At 41.5% G+C, this 17,935-nt stretch overlaps 1 protein-coding gene across 1 annotated transcript in view; it reads right to left on the bottom strand.

Annotated features, from left to right (window-relative positions):
* Nucleotides 1-5,030: 5,030 nt before the first annotated feature.
* The window catches only part of drp2 (dystrophin related protein 2), a 106,378-nt gene continuing 93,473 nt past the window's right edge, over nucleotides 5,031-17,935 (bottom strand). Inside the window, exons 20-25 of the mRNA XM_040120562.1 lie at nucleotides 14,899-14,964; nucleotides 11,781-11,927; nucleotides 8,179-8,431; nucleotides 5,798-5,915; nucleotides 5,567-5,653; nucleotides 5,031-5,133 (exon numbers count right to left, since the gene is read on the bottom strand). Of these exons, the coding sequence (XP_039976496.1) occupies nucleotides 5,114-5,133; nucleotides 5,567-5,653; nucleotides 5,798-5,915; nucleotides 8,179-8,431; nucleotides 11,781-11,927; nucleotides 14,899-14,964 (691 nt within the window). The 3' untranslated portion in view covers nucleotides 5,031-5,113. The remainder of the gene's footprint in view (nucleotides 5,134-5,566; nucleotides 5,654-5,797; nucleotides 5,916-8,178; nucleotides 8,432-11,780; nucleotides 11,928-14,898; nucleotides 14,965-17,935) is intronic.

The raw sequence follows: 17,935 nt of genomic DNA, 5'->3' as shown, positions 1-17,935 counted from the left end.
TGAGGCTGGGGAGGAAGCAAAGTCGTATTTTGATATAGATATAGGTACATGAGTAAATATGCTTTGGTTTAGTTTACCCTTTACACACCTCAATTTTTTGAGCTTAAAAATGTCAGGGTTTGTAGCTGGTACAATTGCTTGGCCGTCAGCAAACGTCTGCCTTCACACTGCAGCAATCCTTGATCTCTCTGTTTACCATGGAAAGAAGAAACCAGACATTCACAACCACATCACTGAGTTTCTCTTTCTTTCCCCCGGCACCCACCCATGGACATCATTCAAAAATAAATTCATTGTTTTCTTTTTGTTACTGCTATGACTGAATTATTTATAGTTGAGGCTGATGTGAAATGGTTGTTCTTATATTTTCTTCATTTACTTGTCTTTCCCAACTTTCCCTTAGACTTTGTCAGCCTCCTGTCTCACCACTGGTGTTCAGTGAAGTTATTTCATCCTCTCTCTTGCGTTTTTTAATGTTTAACTGTTAGTTTTACTGCTTTCCAGTTTTAATCTTGCTGACCTACTGATCTTGTTGGCCTTCTGTTTGCTTCCTGTGGTTTTCTCATGTCAACATTTCTGTCATTTATAGCCCTCCACTGTCTTTTCTTGTACTCCACAGGTAACTTTAAGGCAGTGTACCAACGGGCGCGAGCACACGCCGCTTTGTGCAATGAGGATGAAGCTCGGAGGGACTTTGAAATGGTGGAGAAGTTGGACCCTAAGTTCAGACCCTTTGTCCGACAGGAGCTGAAAAAGCTGGGTGACTGCATCCGCACCATGCACGCCCGCCAGAATAAGACTTACTGGGATACGACGCAAGAGAAGTGGGGGACTGGTGGAAGCAAGACCAAGAGAACAGCAAGAAAGAAGAACATCAAATTTTCACAGAAAGCCACAGAGGAAAAAGCTGAAGCAGATAAGACGACAGACGAGAGTAAGATTGAAGAGAGGGAAAGCTCAGAGAAACCCGCCCCTGCTGAGACAAAGGGAGTGGATGACGCTGAAACAGAGAAAAGTCCAGATGTGAGAGCAGAGGCGAGTAATAAAGAGCTAGGGAGTGAACAGGGGTTAGATAATGAAAATATAGACAGTGTTGTGGTTCATGAGTATGGGCAGGGTGCACCAGATAATCGACCGGCAGATAAAGATAGCAATCCTGCGCCCGCCAACACAGGCAAAGATAATGTAGTGAGCAAGAGATCAGTGTATGATAAGGGCAGAAAGAAGTTCAGATGCCAATCAAGTGCTGCACAGGGCCCACGCAGAACAAGCCAAGGGAACAAAGCCACCAGTGATAAGACAGGAAATGGTGGCACTAAATCAGAGTAGACCGAGGGGGTTGAAATTGCCTTGTTCAGAGCCAAAGGCTTTAGGTGAAGCGTGAGGGCTGAGAGATGAGTAGAACTAAACCTGAGAAAGAAAAACAATATGAATGCAGAGGGTGAAAGAAGGAAAGAGAGGTGATAAACAGCCAAGCCGCAACTCTCAACAGGAAATATTGTTTCTGCCACATGCAAATCCAAATATAAACACAAGAAGAAAAAATAATATAAACAGCGCATATTTGGCACTATTCTGAGTTAAGTTTTCCTTATTCAAGTCTCAGAGGGATAACTGCAGGCACATAAAGAAGCACAGGCAGACAGGGAGTTTTCCAAATACAAAGTTTTTATTTCTGTACACAAAGAGTAGAAAGCAGCCAGTAACCCACATGTTATTACAGTAAAAAGCCTTTCTTCAGAAAACTTTTTATACAGATTAAAAACTCCAGAGAAAAGACGGCAAGAAGTGTTTGAGTGTGGACAATGACATAAAATCAAAAACCATTAATCAATGAACATTTAAATGATTAATGAGGTATATTAATGGTGATTTTAAAAAAAACCTCAATGTTCAATGTATGAGTATATATATATATATATATATATATGTATACACATATACATATATATACATATATATGTGTATGTATATGTATATATATGTATATATGTGTGTGTGTATATATATATATATATATATATATATATATATGTATAGTGTATAGTGTATATATAATGTTAGTGTTCTCAATTCCTTGTTTTAGGTGAAGTGATTCAAGTGTACATATCCTTGTTAGAAGCTCAGATGCAGATGATAGCGAAAACACAGAGGGGAATGTCAGACGTAACGGTAGTAGAGTAATGATAGGGCTTGTTACCATGTTGGCTGAGCACATGCAATAACAGAAGTGTGGAGAGCGATAGCAGTGTCCACTGGGGTGACTCTTGCCTCCGTGGAGAGCCGTTTTCGTCAATCACAGAGCTTCAGTCACGCCACGGGGAGCGGGGTGTGTGCTAGTGTGTTCAGTTCTTACCTCAGATGATCACACAGTCAGACAGAGATGCAGCTGGGTGACCATGAAAGTCAGTTAAGACGCGGGTGTCAAACCGCTGCAGAGTGAAACATGGGGGCAAACTGTGTACGGTAATGTAACTCGCTGTCATTAAACCACCTAGGAATGTATGTATTTCATTCTGCCTTCTCTAGAAATAAAAACAAAAAATGTTGACAATCTGCCCTATGGGGAATGCTTTTTTTTCATACACTGTAACTGTTACATCATTTTCGTGTACCAACATACAAAAGTATGGAGCTAAAGAGTGTGAGGGCGCTGGGTGATCATTAATGTGTAATGAGATGTGTGAGTACCAAAAAATAAATGTCTATGAATAAACATAGCTTGTCAGGGCTTTTTTTTCTCTTCCACAAGCTGAGCTGCTGCTCTTTGTTCTGACTTGTGAGAGCTTTAACAAAACAAATTGTGAAGAGATGCAGGTGTGGAGATGGATTCAACAAATGATAATGACTATTTTCACCAGCTAAACAACGGCAGGCTTCAGTGGAGGTGGAAGTGATGAAGAGGAGGGCTGCGTTTGGGGAAACAAGATGCTTTTTCTTGCTTCCCTTAAGGCTATTAGCATTTGTATTATGAACGGCACATCATCTTTGCAAATCATGAACCTGTGGAATGGCGTCCTTGGGGACTGTTCCCTAGCAACAGTATGAAAACTAACTGGCGGCGAGTGCTGAGGAGGATGGTGTCAAATTTAAGGTTTATCTGCCTATAGGGGGAGCCTGTAATGAGTGTAGCACATGTGAATCCAACGCGTGTACGTGAGGTCAGCGTGTCGTTTTAAGGTTAAGGATGAATTCTTAACTGTGTATATCTCTGTCTTTTCTGTGTGAATGAGGCGGCTTGATTGCTGAGAAACAGCCACAGCTTACTTGTTTAGGGCAACCTCTTGTCCTGCTTCTGGAGATTTTGCCGTGGCAGGCACATCAAAGTGGATCTCTCTCAACAGCCCTTGAGCAATAAATGAATTGTTTTTTTGTGGTTTTTTTTCCACCTTTCCCCTTTCTCTCAGATCTTTAGTCCCTCCAAGCATCCCTGGCATCAAAAGCCTTTTTTAACTGGTTTCAACACGTGGATGCTCACGTGCTGTGATCCACACTTTTCTATGCTTCCTTTTACTAGAATTTAACCACCGGCCCGTCCAAGGACAGACAGACCGATACACAAACACACACTGCTTATGCAACCTCCCTTCCCTGAATGTAAAAGCATAAAAAAGTCCAGAAAGACCAACTCTTGTTTTATATGGATTCAGTTTGGATTTAAGGCATTAAATGGCTGTGCTATGTTTAGAACAGAATGCATCCTATGACCCTGATATGATGAGGGCAAAGCCAATTCAAGCACTCGTCTTTTTGTGAATATAAAAGCAATTAAGTTTGCATTAGCAAGGGAAAATGAGGCATGTGTACTCAATTGCTACTGTTCTTTTCAAATCTACACAGAGAGGAGGGATTATTAAAGAGGAAGTCAGTGTTGGATCGTGCTATGGTAGCCCCCTGCAGTGTCTGGAATTGGCCTTGACAAGAGAGAGAGAGACAGAGCTTCAGCCTGGCAGCACATTGCCTGGAGCTCCTTCCTTCTCTGCCTCTGCACACAATAGGAGAACACCAAGATCCCAGAGCGGACACCTGCGCGCTGATGTTTATCGGCAGGCGCTTCCTCAGCAAAACCAAGGAGCCATGGAGATTAAATGGATCCCCGTTTTTATGAAAGTGTATGTAGCCTGTATTGTTAGTGATGCAGCACAGCACATATTATTGGTCATGCAGGGAGGGCATCTGTACATTTGTGCACAATGAGGGAAGGGTGCATTATAAATAGGGAGCACGGATGTAGCAGCATACATGTGCGCATACAATGAGTGAGAGTGTTTCTGTATGAGCATAAGGGGCTCACTTAGAAGACGCTAGCAATGTGAGCGACAAGCAGTTTGGAGGATTAGATGAACACAGTGTGCGCATACAGAGGCGCCGTGCTAGCGGGCACTTTGGCTGTCTTAAATAAATCATGGATTTAACTGATGATGTGTCATTCTCACAAAGTAAATAAGCTCGTTGTGGGTGCCGTCAACTCCATAACCATCTATACCACGCGGCCGCATGAAATGCAGTCGGCACAGCCCTGATCTATTTTACACAAGCGAGCTTTAACACACCACCTCCTTTCAAAAAAACAAAAATAACAACCATGATAACACATTCAAGGAGGGGGTAAAAAAAACCACAATGAAGATACAGGCATTCTGACAAAACAAGGGGATATCCTTCTTATTCCTTTTTGCATTTTTTAAAGTTCTTTTCATGGAAGGTCCAATTTGTGCTGTGGACTGATATAAAGCTTCGCACCTCCGGGTGACTACACAGATACTGGTAAGCACAGTGTCTTGGCTGGGCATTTTCCTTTACTTTAGTCTCTCCCTGACCTGCTGCTAATGTTAGTTTCCTTTGGCTCGTTAACATGGTGTCAGGCTCCACCACTAAAGTTACCAAACACAGCCTGGCCAAATGGACATCAGCGTGAGCCTTTAGCAGCTTGCATGAAAAAGGCTTTTAGTGCACAAAGTTCCAGTGGAGGATTAGCTCTGGGTATCATAGCTGCTGCGGTGGTCACAGGGCCTGGTGTGTTGTGGCCTGACCTCAGCCGTGTAGAGCTCCTCCCGCTGCCATCAGGTGTCCTTTTCTGGCTGTCACTTTGCTCCTCCAGGCCCAGTTGGGGTTAGATGTGTGAGGTGGTGCCTGAAATTAGGAAACAGAAGAAGAGGAAAAAAGAAAAGCTTTTTGCAATTTTAGGAACACATGCACAAGACTGAGAAAATGTTATGGTTTGACTAAGAAGGCTATAATTATGATAATCCCTTTCTTTGTTCAATTCACAGGCTTTGTACTGCCCAGCAAATTGCATTTTAAATGCTACAGGACAGTTTGCAAAGCGGATGAACATTGACACTCTTTTTCTCTCTTTGCTGCTGTCTCTGTCTCTCTTTATCTTACTCCTCCTCTCTGACATTTAATCTCACTGTCCCTCCCCCCGACAATCGACCCGCAGCAGTACATATTTGCTCTCCTCTCCATCTCTCACTCTCCCGCGGGGGATGGAGGAGCAGAGGCTCTGTCTCTGCAACGTGAGGTGCTACGGCGGCAAAGATCCACGCAGCCAAGACGAACTCACCCGGTTCTGAAGGGAAGACGTTTCTCAGCTGCTCAATGACCTCCTGGAGCTGTAGCACTGTGTCCTGCTCGTGCTCCATATCATCTCCTGAGACAGGCACACATGTACACAGAAAATGTTACACCTCTATGAAATGGATAAGGGTGGGAAGGAAGGGGAGGATGCATGGTTTCATATTCAACGTGCATGCATTTGTCAAGCCCGCATCGGATTCAGCCGCACGTCGCTGACCTGCCGCCTCAGTGTCAGTGGTCTCCCTGCTGGCCGGCTCTCCGTGGTGACCCCCTCCAGACACAGGAGAAGACAGGGTTGAGGGTTCTGATCCGTTGGCCTCCAAATCATCTTTGGGCTGTTTGTAGGAAAGACCGATTATCATTCAGTCCCAATAATTGCTGATATCCATCATGTTTCAGACCTCAGAGGCATCGAGCTTTCCACATAGTAATGAATGTGATGGTTAATGGCACTCAGCCAACAGTCTTCAACTGACGTCTCTGAGCAGAAAGGAAATTTTGTCCAACAGCTGTTACACAAAGCCAATAAGGTTACTGTCATTTGTGCTTTGATAGACAGATAAAAAGACAGTGGCCTGCACTGCACACAGAGGCGTTGCAGAAAACACTCTGACAGAGGTGAATGCAGATCTCAAATCTCAATCAAAGATGCATAATGCGGCTCTTGAGGATATTATATGCAAGCTTCCATCTTTTGTATTGTTTTTAGCAACACCGTAGCAATACTGAAGAGGTGAGTAAGTTCAGTGGTTGCGGTGAAACTGAAATGTCTGCAGGGACTGGGAGGTGTTCATACATACAGCTCCACAGACTACAAAGGCAGATTCTACAGATTTTATTTTTTGAGGAAATGAACCTGTGATATTGGTCCAGGGAGAAAAGGATTATATGAAATCGAATAGCTTTTTTTTGTTGTTACCCAGGCATATACCTCTTTTTTCTCTGCAACCATCCCTCCACTGACACACACCCTTTTCCCTTCATTCTCAAGTCTTTAACCTCAAGAAGAAGCATCCTGTCCCTTTTTCTCAGAGTCTTTCTCCTATTGTCACTCACTCCCTTTGCTTTCTCTTTATTCAGTGGCTTGCATGCACAGTTTGCATCTGTACACCTGCTGCTAAAAAATGGACATTTTCTTATTAAAGTAACCCAGTAACTGTGTGTGTCAGCTCCCACTCTTCTGTCCATCTCTTTCTCATACCCCTCCTTAAGACTGCAGTAAATCCTTTTATATTACACTCCAGAGTGTCTTAAGGCTTATCCTCTTTCTTAACTCTTTCAATACTTTATTTTTTTTGTACTCCCACTACTGGTATTTCTATATTGCCTTATCATATCTTCAAAGAACAAATTTGCCTTTTTAAATTTTTTTTTTTACATGTACCTTCTTTGCCTCTCTGTACATTTTGTAATTTAAGAATGTAAGTGAAGCACTGTGCTAACTGTTGTAAGCACATTTGTACAACTGACGTAGACAAATGTTGAAAACCATCTCTGTGCCCTTTATTCAAACTGCAGCCACGGTTACATGTTAGAAATATCACTGATGTAGTTAAACAGATCCCCTTAACAGAGCAGATGCTGTTGATGGACACTCGATGATTCTTATTACTAAACTCCAGTGTTGGAATTGCCAAGATTTTGGGAAGCAGTCCACAAAATCTTGTTTTGTGGACTGATTGCCCATCTGAATCAATAAACACTGAATGACAAAAAATACTTATACTAAGACTAAGACTAAAATACTTAAAAATACAAAATTAAAAGCACAAGTAAAAGCACAGAAGTATTACCGGCAAAATATACTTGTAGTAGCAAAAGCACTCAGTATACAGAATGGGTACTTCCATAGTGTTATATTATTACAAATATTATGCTATTTGAGCACTATTATAGATGTATTAATATAAGCAGCATATTATATTTGTAGCTGGTCAAGGTGAAGCTATTTTTCACTATTTTATGTAATGCTGAGTTTCATCAATCTAATGCAAATTATGGTGACGCTTACATTTTCCACAAATTCGTAATTATTTCCTAGGAAATTTCCTGGAAAGAAAAATTACAAGGAAAATACTGAGGGATCGGTAGGTAGACCTCCAATTAATTCCAATGCTAAGCTAGCGTCACCTTGAGACTGTTGGTTAGTGCAGTGCAGGTCAGATAAACATGAAAAAATATTTTTAAAATATTGTCTAATTTCACAATTCAACACATATAAGGGGATAGGTTTCCAATAATAAATGATAATGAATTAATATTTACTTGAGTTTAAATGAAGCAGCTTTTTCCAAAAAATCCCTCTGGAAATTAGTAATAAGATTAATAAGAGTTTCAGAACTTTACCTCTAATTTCCCTTTAATTAGTACCAAATTAAAAAGTTCTTTAAAAGAAACTTTTGGGAAATTATTGCAAACTTATAAGAGAATTAAGAAACCTCGAAAATAAAGTGTTTCCCAAATCATCGTAATTTACAGGATGATCACAGGTTTTGTATTTAAAATGTGAAGTTACTTCTACAAAGTAACTAGTGTTTACAGCTGCTCTCTCCAGAACACCCCGTCACCATCATCATCATGCCTCTCACAGAGCTGTACCTGTAGCAGTAGCTCCCTGAGCCTGCGCAGCTGGGACTCCAGCTGTTTGTTGTGGTCCTCCAGGATCTGCATACGGGTCTCTAGGCGCGTTTTGTGTTGCCGGAGGACCCGTGCCTCGGCCAGGAGCTCCTCATCCTGCTGCCCTCCCGCTATGGGTGAACCCGGGCCGCCTTCTCCAGCCTCAGTCAGCATGGGAACTGACGCCGCCTCTTCATGCTTCCACTTGAGCCGCCTGTACTCGCCCTGCAGCACCCTGACGACCCACAGTGGAGGACAGATGGAGAGAAAACTGTCAGGCCCGTAAGTTGGTCCAGCATACAAAATATATACACACAACCACAGATATTTATCCAGCTCTTACCTGACACAAACAGAAATGCACCTATGTATAATAATCTAACATATTGTGCTTATGAGTTACAGTGGCATGAAAAAGATTGGGCATTCCTGGTCAAAACTTCTATTACTTTGAGTAATTAATTGAGTAGAAGATGATGTCTTTTCGACATTTTAAGCAAGATTAGTGTATTTAGAGTTTAGAGTGAAAAAGAGGAAAGCAGCACCATGCAAAAGTTTGGGCACACCAAGAGATTTGAGCTCTCAGATAACTTTTACCAAGATCTCAGTCCTTAATTAGCTTGTTAGGGCTATGGCTTGTTCGCATCCATCGTTAGGAAAGGCCAAGTGATGCGAATGTGAAAGCTTTATAAATGCTCTGACTCCTCAAACCTTGTCCCAACAATCAGCAGCCATGGGCTCATCTAAGCAGCTGTCTAGCACTCTAAAAATTAAAATAAGTGATGCCCACAAAGCAGGAGAAGGCTATAAGAACATAACAAAGCGTGTTCAGGTAGCTGTTTCCTCAGTTCGTAATGTAATTCAGAAATGGCGGTTAACGGGAAGAGTGGAGGTCAAGTTGAGGTCTGGAAGACCAAGAAAACTTTCAGAGAGAACTGCTTGCAGGATTGTTAGAAAAGCAACTCAAAACCCCAGTTTGACTGCAAAAACCTTCAGGAAGATTTAGCAGACTCTGGAGTGGGCGTGCACTGCTCCACTCTGCAGCGACACCTGCACAAATATGACCTTCGTGGAAGAGTCATCAGAAGAAAACCTTGCCCGCGTCCTCACCACAAAATTCAGCGTAAGAAGTTTGCACAGGAACATCTAAACAAGCCTGATGCATTGTGGAAACAAGTCCTGTGGACTGATGAAGTTAAAATAGAATTTTTTGTTCACAATTAATAGAGGTTGGTTTGCCGAAAAAAAGGAGCAGAATTTCACCAAAAGAACACCTCTTCAACTGTTAAGCTTTGTTTTGGGCCCTATTCCTTTTTTTGTTATTTGGAATCCATAAAAGATGGAAATGAAAAAGTAATTTTGCTTAAAATATTAAAGAAAGGTGTCATCTGTAACTTTATGCCTTTTGCAAATCAGGTAACCTTTTACTTGCTATTCACAGTAACAGAAATTTTGACCAGCGGTGCCCGAACTTTTTCATGCCACTGTACATGATTAGAATAATGTCACTACATGCCTAAACAGCAACACATAAAAACAATGCAGCCATGGGCTAATGTTGACATATTACCAGATGGAGTGCAATCATCTTCATTTTGAATATAAGCGGCACTAAATCAATTCATCCCATCTCTTACATGTGTGACACTAAGGCCATTAAGTGATTGCGCGCTGTGCCGTGAAGCATTACTAAAGGTCTAGAAAGTCATGGTGCAGAACATGCTGGTCTATTTAAGTGCCAAATTAGTCATAACATTCTGTGTTTTGTTGATATTGGCTTTATGCTTTCATTGTTTAGGGTCCTAAAGACTCCATTGTTATGTGTGTAAAATTAATAACAATTGCTAAATTCGCCAGTTTTAGAAAAAATATCCAGATTCTGGTCTTGTTAAAACCGAATACGTAGAAAAGTATTAAACGGGTGACGTGTCATTACACCACATAAGAAAATATTTCATGCTTTATAAATTATATGGTCTTACATGAACAAATTTTGATTTTTTTTTGTTTGCTAAAAAGTCATTTGCATACAAAGAAGTGCATATACAGTATGCTATCCTAAATAGTGATATTAATGACAGTACATTTTTTTTGGTCAATACTGTCAAACTCCCAATTAGAGCTCTTACAAACAAACTGTTAAAAAACCCCCATAGCAAAAATATATATACATAACAAAAAAAAAAATATATATATATATGGCATTTGAGAGGGGTAGCCCTGCATGAAATGTATTATCATCACAGACATAAAGCAGCTGAAAATCATCCATTGTATTAACCATGTTTTACAGCAGGATATCTGACACCCCAATCATACTATAATGCATCATTTTCTGTAGCGGACGTTTGAAACATGTCATTAGGCCAAATCTGGTTTATAAGCAGTTCTCTTAAAATTAGGAAAAGCCATTAAATATCAGGCTGATAAAAGTGTGTTAAATATATTTTTTAACCTGTTAAACAGTCTCCAGGACCCCAAAAATAAGATTAGGGTTAAAGGTGTTTGATTCTGGAATCGATTTATTGTTCAGGTATGAGGCACACGAGAGCAACAGGAAAGGATATGAACTAAGCTACAGCAGCAACAGTAGTCATAAATAAGGACAACAAAGCACACTGCAGTGTCATAACAGGATGCTGCAGAAAAACTGAACTGGGTCAAGGTTTCCGACACCCAGAGGGCACAAGTGTGTGAGCGTGTGTGTGTGTGTGTGTGTGTGTGTGTGTGTGTGTGTATGTAACTGTTTTTAAAAAGGTCACAACCGAACTGAAGGCAAGAGAAATTATTAATATGAATCAGTCACGTAAAGGTTGCCTCTAGTAACCAATTAAGTGGATAGGGGAAGTGAATTTGCTTCATTTATTGAAAATGTCTGAGCATCTTAGCCACTAGGACACAATAAATTCATTAACATCGAAGGCAGTGTGTTTCAGAGATGCTTTACACTTCTGTCACAGCAGTCACTCCATAATGGACTCTTCCTGTCTCTTCTGCAGGACACCTACAAACTGTCAAACTTATGCAAAGCATGGTTTACAAGTGTTCCCATTTCCCCCCTCATTATTAAACAGGTTTCACTGCCAGGTAATCAGACTGAAAATGTTTCTTGTTTTCTTACGGCTGTTTTAAAAGGATTTAGAGTGTGAAAGTGTTTACTCTCTTCAGGAGGTCGGCAAATGCCAGCAGACATACCGAAAACACTGTAATGCTTACAGACAAACACACAAATATTAGTGTTTTATGCTTCTGGGGAGCTTTACTGATAAAGATCACTCCTCAAACCACTGCTCCAAGCCTTAGCCCAAACCTTAACTTAAACCTCATTCAAATTTATAACCTGTTCAAATTCAACACAGTCCTCAAGGTGTACAAAAAAAGTTTTACAGATGTTATGGAGTTGGTGTACTTTGTTGTTATGCAACAATGTGTACCATCAATGTACTTCAGAAGGATTCATTGAGTTTAAAAACAAACATACAGTACGGACTCCTCCACCAGACAAATGAGGAAAGGAACCAAGCTCCAGACTCAATGCACCATGTCCTAAGACATGTTTTTTTTTTCTTTTTCTGGCTACATACCTGTTCTCATTCTCCAGGTGTGCCAGGGTGCGTTGGAGCTGCTCCTTGTCCTGGTGCTCAAGGTGAGCCAGCAGCATGTGTTGTCCGCAGGGTGAGTCATGGTCCAGGGCTGGGCTGGAGTGACGCAGGAGGTACTGATCTTCATCCCTGAGTCCCCCACACAGGAGACAGCACACTGAGCCACCAGCACACAGCCACCAGCAGCACAAAGCAGAGCCAGGGACACCGTGGGAGAGCAGACAGACCGAAGCAAGGCAAGGCAAGAAGGACTAGGAAAAGGTATCACAGGACAAGACACAAAGAAACAAGACGACACGATGGGACAGGGTCACTGTGCCAGGTTCACAGTCCAAAAATTTAATGCTCTGAAATAAACTTGGTTCGCCGGACCATTAAAAGCCAACTCACATTTATCAAAAATGGAAGGCGGATCTTAAGCTACAAGAAAATGTAAGTGCCCAAACAAGGAACACTTTATTGATAATGGAAGAGAAAACTTAATGTGCAGATCTATGATCTATGACCGTAGACCTACGGTTATAAAATAATAAATGGATCTATAAATGTTTGGCAAATATTTTATTGGAAAGACAGCTGTTTGTCAATTCATATGTTGCAATAATGCTTTGGGCTATGAAGCAATCTACTTTACTGAGACAAAGTTAAAAGCAAGTTAAAGGCTTTACATTGTAATGTAATTGTAATATTATTCGTCACAGAAGTATTTATAGGTCTAATTTAAACAGACTGGTTTTGTATCGACCAGATCCATTTATTATTATTTGTTTGTTTATTTATTATGCTTTTACCTTTTAAGAAAATTAAGTTATTGTATTATCGTCATCCAATTTTGTGTTAAAAATGATCATAATAATATGAAAAGTTATCTGCTATTGTAATCAAATGAACCTACTTCACAGCTAGCTTGCAGTAGCTTGCCAACATTACTGTAGCTGTAACTATGCACCTAGGTGACTTATCTACCTTAGTAGAGAAATAGACTCGATTTGCAAGTTTAATAATTTGATTATGCAAATAAATATTTGTGGCACACTTGAAATAATGCTGGCGTGGAATTCAAAAAATTATTTATGAACATAGCATATATTTCTTATTAACAAAAAAATCAGTTTTGATTAACTTATGGAAGACTGAAGGTTCCACCATCCTCTGCAGCTAAAGGTTTAATTACCTGGCAATTGGCAGCAACAGTGAACCCAGAACAATGCATACAGGTGGGGCATGAAGGCTGCGCATACAGGGCAGGAGAGAAAAGACTATGATGTCTGCAAAAACACCAGCTGGAGGCACAGATAGCACAGCAGCATGTACAAAGCCATGCAGCAGGAAAAACAGAGAGACGATGCAGGACAGAACGACCAGTACACAGAATAAGAACAACCAGATAAAAGGGCACGAGAGCAGGGAGCAAAACTGCAACACATAACGGGTACAACTGAAGTGTCATGCATACAAACACACTCGCTACCATAGAATTGTACGCAGACACGGATGAAAATACTTTATGTACAGCTTTATGTACATGCACGGATATACACACGTTTTTGTGACAAAGCTCCACCCAAGCAACACTCTAGATACATGCACATAGAAACAAAGACATTGGGAGCAGGCTTGAGAAGCTCAGTTGTCAGTAGTGTGTTGGAAATCGTATGAGCTGGTTAACTCGGGATGGAAGAAGTTTCAGGAGACCCAGATGCCTTAAGCAGAAGCATTAAATGAAGCCTGGCCAAGGAGAATAGAGACGAGCGATACAAGCTGACACTGTGTGATGCCACCCAATTCTGAGGGTCAACTTCCCTTGCGGGGGATATTTAAACCCACACAGAGCTTACATAAAACTTACTACACATCCCAATAACGATATTCCTCATTGGAACACAGCACTTATCCATACATGCGTAAAGATTCTATTGGGCACCAAATCATAAACATTAACCTATGTTACATGAGCCATGTTGTGTATTCTATGCAATACTTTACGTCTCCCCCTATCCAGGGGAAGACTGTGTGCCTCATGACCCTGAAGGGCACCTGCATTACGACCGTTTACTCTCCCACTCAGAGGCTCGGCTTATCATACCTTCTATGAGTGTAAGGTCTATGCTACAACCTGGGTTGCTATGGCACTGCCACTGGGGACTGGGCCAGCTGGACCCTATCAGTGTCTTCACAGCTATCCTCGAGACAAACAGTGAACTGTTGTTTCTAGGGGCCTACTTCTAAGTCTTATAAGACCTTATACTAACTAAAGACCTAAAAAGGGAAAATTCATTCACAAGTAGTAAAAAGTGTCGCACTGCTGAAAAGTAGTGCAGTTTTGTCTAAGCCTAAAATGAGCTTTTAATGTGGTGTCAATTACAGCTTTCTCTCCGAACAGAAAGAAAAAAAAAAAGAACACACTTTACAATACACACACACACACACACACACACACACACCTGGAGCCCTAAAAGACCAGACAACACTTTGCAGAGAGCTGCTGGTCATGCAACCTTGACTTTATAGAGTGATAAAAAAGGAAAAGCATCTCAGAGAAGCACTGGAAACACTGGACAACCCACGCTGATGTCAACAAAGTAAGACAGAGACACACAAATACATGATCTCATACAACCCTAAACGACTCTCTCTACCTGATACTTTCTCAGCTCTCCACAATAAGGACTAACTTTACTGGCTGCCACATTCACATCAAACATCCCCATTCCTCTCACTGCTGTAAACTCGTCACCGCCCTGCCGCTCACCAAGCTTCTACTAACACAAACACATGCCTCTCCCTCCTTAGTGGGGGCTTTGTGTATCCTCCCAAAGCCTCAGACTTTAATCACAGCAGGCATGTTCATGATGAAGGGGGACTGTGTGCACGCTGCTCGCCGTGGGTCATTTTAATTACGTGGCTGATTATTTATGTGATTACCCGATCTTACCCTAGCAGTCGAACCTACATGAACAAACCTGAGCGCACACATAGACACAGAAACAATCAGTGTATAAAGAGGAAAGGGCGTGCACACAAAACACACATATAATCCCCATGAAAGGCTTTGGATATAATGAGGGGGTTCGTAGTGTGGGGGTGTCATCATACTCACAGACTTTCATCAGGAGACAGGCTATCCGTGAAGAACGAACAATTCTGGCTCTCCATTTCCGCCAATCTACACACACACACACACACACACACACACACACACACACACACACACACACACACCGAGGAGAGCATGTGTTATGTATACAAACATACACACAAAAGAGAAATAGAGGAAAGTGGATGAGTCAGAGCAAATATACGAAAAAAGAGAAAGGAACAGATATTAGCACACACTGGGGAAATATGTTTCACCAAACATTTTAGCCTTTAAGCAGCATGGCTAAGACCTCGGGTCTTTTAGTATTACGGACTGCAGCTGAACAGCAAGCTGTCCAAAAACATCTAACTGACAACACTGCAGAGTGGCAGAAATTCCAATTGCCACAGAGCACGAACTATAAAAATGTCCACAAGGAGGGAGAATAAAATCCTGATAAAATACTGTACACTGTCTACCAGCATGCAGGCAATTTAAAAAAAAAAAGCCTTTTAGAAATGTGATGCCGTCCAGCACCACGGACAGCAACAGTAGTGTGCGTGAGTACGCGGAAGCGGCGAGTGTTCGGCGGTATGGCCTTTCAGGACCAAGGACAGCGCCTCTAGCTCTGCATTATGTCCTGCTGACTGTCAGTGGACAACTGCACCGTACACACTGCTCCAGGAGCTGGTTCACTATAACGTTAAATAAAATGTGTGGGGTAAAATTTATGAAAAAGTGTGTTCAAAAATACAGGGCGCTTATGGTGTCTTATGTTTGGCGACATAAATAGGAAAAAAAATCACAGCTGGAACAATCACAGTGCTGTGTAAAAAGCAAGTGGTAAAAATAAGAAAATAACTAAAAACAACAGAAATTGGATCCATGCATAAATGTAGCATATAGTATGCAGTATAATAAAGGATAGGTAAATATTTTGAAATCTATATTAATACAATACTTTCATGCCCATATGTACATTGAAGTTTGGGAGTTTTTAAGAAACTGTAATCATTCCTCCCGTTAATGCTTGCTGTGATTTTTTTTTTCCTGATTGTATTTCCAATGTAAAAGATGGGGAACATATAATCCACAGTCCTCATTCTTTGTAAAAAAAAAAAGGATCTCTTCAGGACCAGGATGGGCAGGAGGGACAATTACAGCGACCAAAAGCTGCTCCAATGTACAGATGGGCATTTGAGTGTAGTTTTAAGATGGACAGCTAATATACAAGCTCTAGTAAACAAAAGTAGTCACACTTGTTTTCTTTAACTTGACGAAAAAAACCTTTGCTCTCCATCACCACCACCTTTGCCTCCTCCACCTACATACTGTATATAGCTTATACCTGAATACAACAAGGCCACCCATTCTATGGCACCTGTTATAAGGGAAAGTAGGAAGACATGATCTAGAGTAGATGTAGGCTGAGATAGGTTGAGTGAAAGTTATTTAATCACAAACTGCTGCAGTCCACTGAATATCAAATGTTAATTACATATTTATGTAACAGTGTTAGCTGATCAAACGTCGGGTGTCTCATTCAAGTGAGGCAATTAACCAGCAGAGATAATTAACCCACTGATGCAAATGTGCTACAAGCCTTGTGGCTGCCCACATACATACATGCAGACCAATGTGTCACATGAAAGCAGTCTTAATTCTCCACTGCAGCCCTCCCCGTACACACAAACACACCACACCACACTCCATGCTGCATCATCTTTCTCGAAGTGTCGTCAGCTGAAAGAGTGAGGGACAGAGGCAGGAGGAGGGGTTGGTGATGCAGAGGCTGTCTGGGACATCCACATTACGTCCTAATTCTCCCCAGTGTCCAATGAGACCATGACACTGAGAAATTTAGGATTTATCCATGTCCTGTTGCAGGAAGTCTGGCCCGAGAACCTGACCACTCGTAATTCAATCTGCGACACCATTCATCAGAAAGCACTCCACAAACCTAGAGCCACAGTCAGGTACAACAGCAAATGAGAAAGGAAAAGGGCAGATAGTTATAAGAAATAGTAGCGTGTGGGTGTGTGCATGGGTATCTCGTGCATGCCTGTGTGTTTGGCTTCATACATGAATGTAGATGGATGCGAGAGGAAATGAGAACTGGGGAAAAGAGCGAGGGTAAGAGAGGAGCAATCCTAACGGAGTTCCGTGAGTTTTTTTATGATCTTCTCATCCATCCTCTATAAGATGTCAAAGCAGTGCAGATGATGAAAGGAATCAACTCTGCTCCCGCATCGATATCGGAGGAGGGGCGATGGATACAGAGAGAGAGAGAGAGAGAGACAGAGAGGGGAAGAGACTGAGGCTGCGCCTGTGTTTGAGCCTACAAATCTGGCTTTCCTAACCCCAAACATCAAATATTTTATCTCCTTTGAAATAACTGGAGACTACATTATTGCCTCGGATTAACATGTATACCTCTTATTAGCTAAAGGGCACTTTGACACAAACGCGCGTGAGCGTGCACACACACACACACACACACACACACACACACAAACACAAACACACACACACACACACACACACACACACACACACACACACACACACACACACACACAGAAAGACTCCCACATACACCTGTCTAATATGTCATCCCAGTGAAAGAATTCCAGACACTGACCTGCCAGCGATGACATGCAGTGTTTTGATATCGGCTGGACTTTCCATTAGTGTTCAAAGTGAGCAGTCCGTTATGATTAATGCGGGAAGTGAATTCAAATAAGAAATGTGGTTTCTCCCTTTATATCCAATATTAACTGACAGTAGGAAGAAAGAGAGAAAGAGAGAGAAAGAAAGAAAGAAAGACGACTGAAGTTAATTCTGCATGCTGTAGAGTGCAGATAAAATAGTCAACATTGCCATATTAAGGACTGTCTACTCGTTTTACGATGGTGCTCAGATCATGCTGGAAAATAAGAGGAGCATGCTCACACTGTTTTATTTTTTACTTGTGTCTAAATGACCTGCTGCCAGTCCTCAATCTTTTTTAGCCAGTGTAAGTCCAGTATAATTCCTGGACCGATGCCCTTCTTGCCTC

Source organism: Xiphias gladius, chromosome 23, assembly GCF_016859285.1.
Source record: "Xiphias gladius isolate SHS-SW01 ecotype Sanya breed wild chromosome 23, ASM1685928v1, whole genome shotgun sequence".
In the NCBI taxonomy this organism is placed as follows: Eukaryota; Metazoa; Chordata; class Actinopteri; order Istiophoriformes; family Xiphiidae; genus Xiphias; species Xiphias gladius.
Note: the sequence above shows the minus strand (reverse complement) of the source record. Positions and strands in the feature narration are given on the sequence as shown.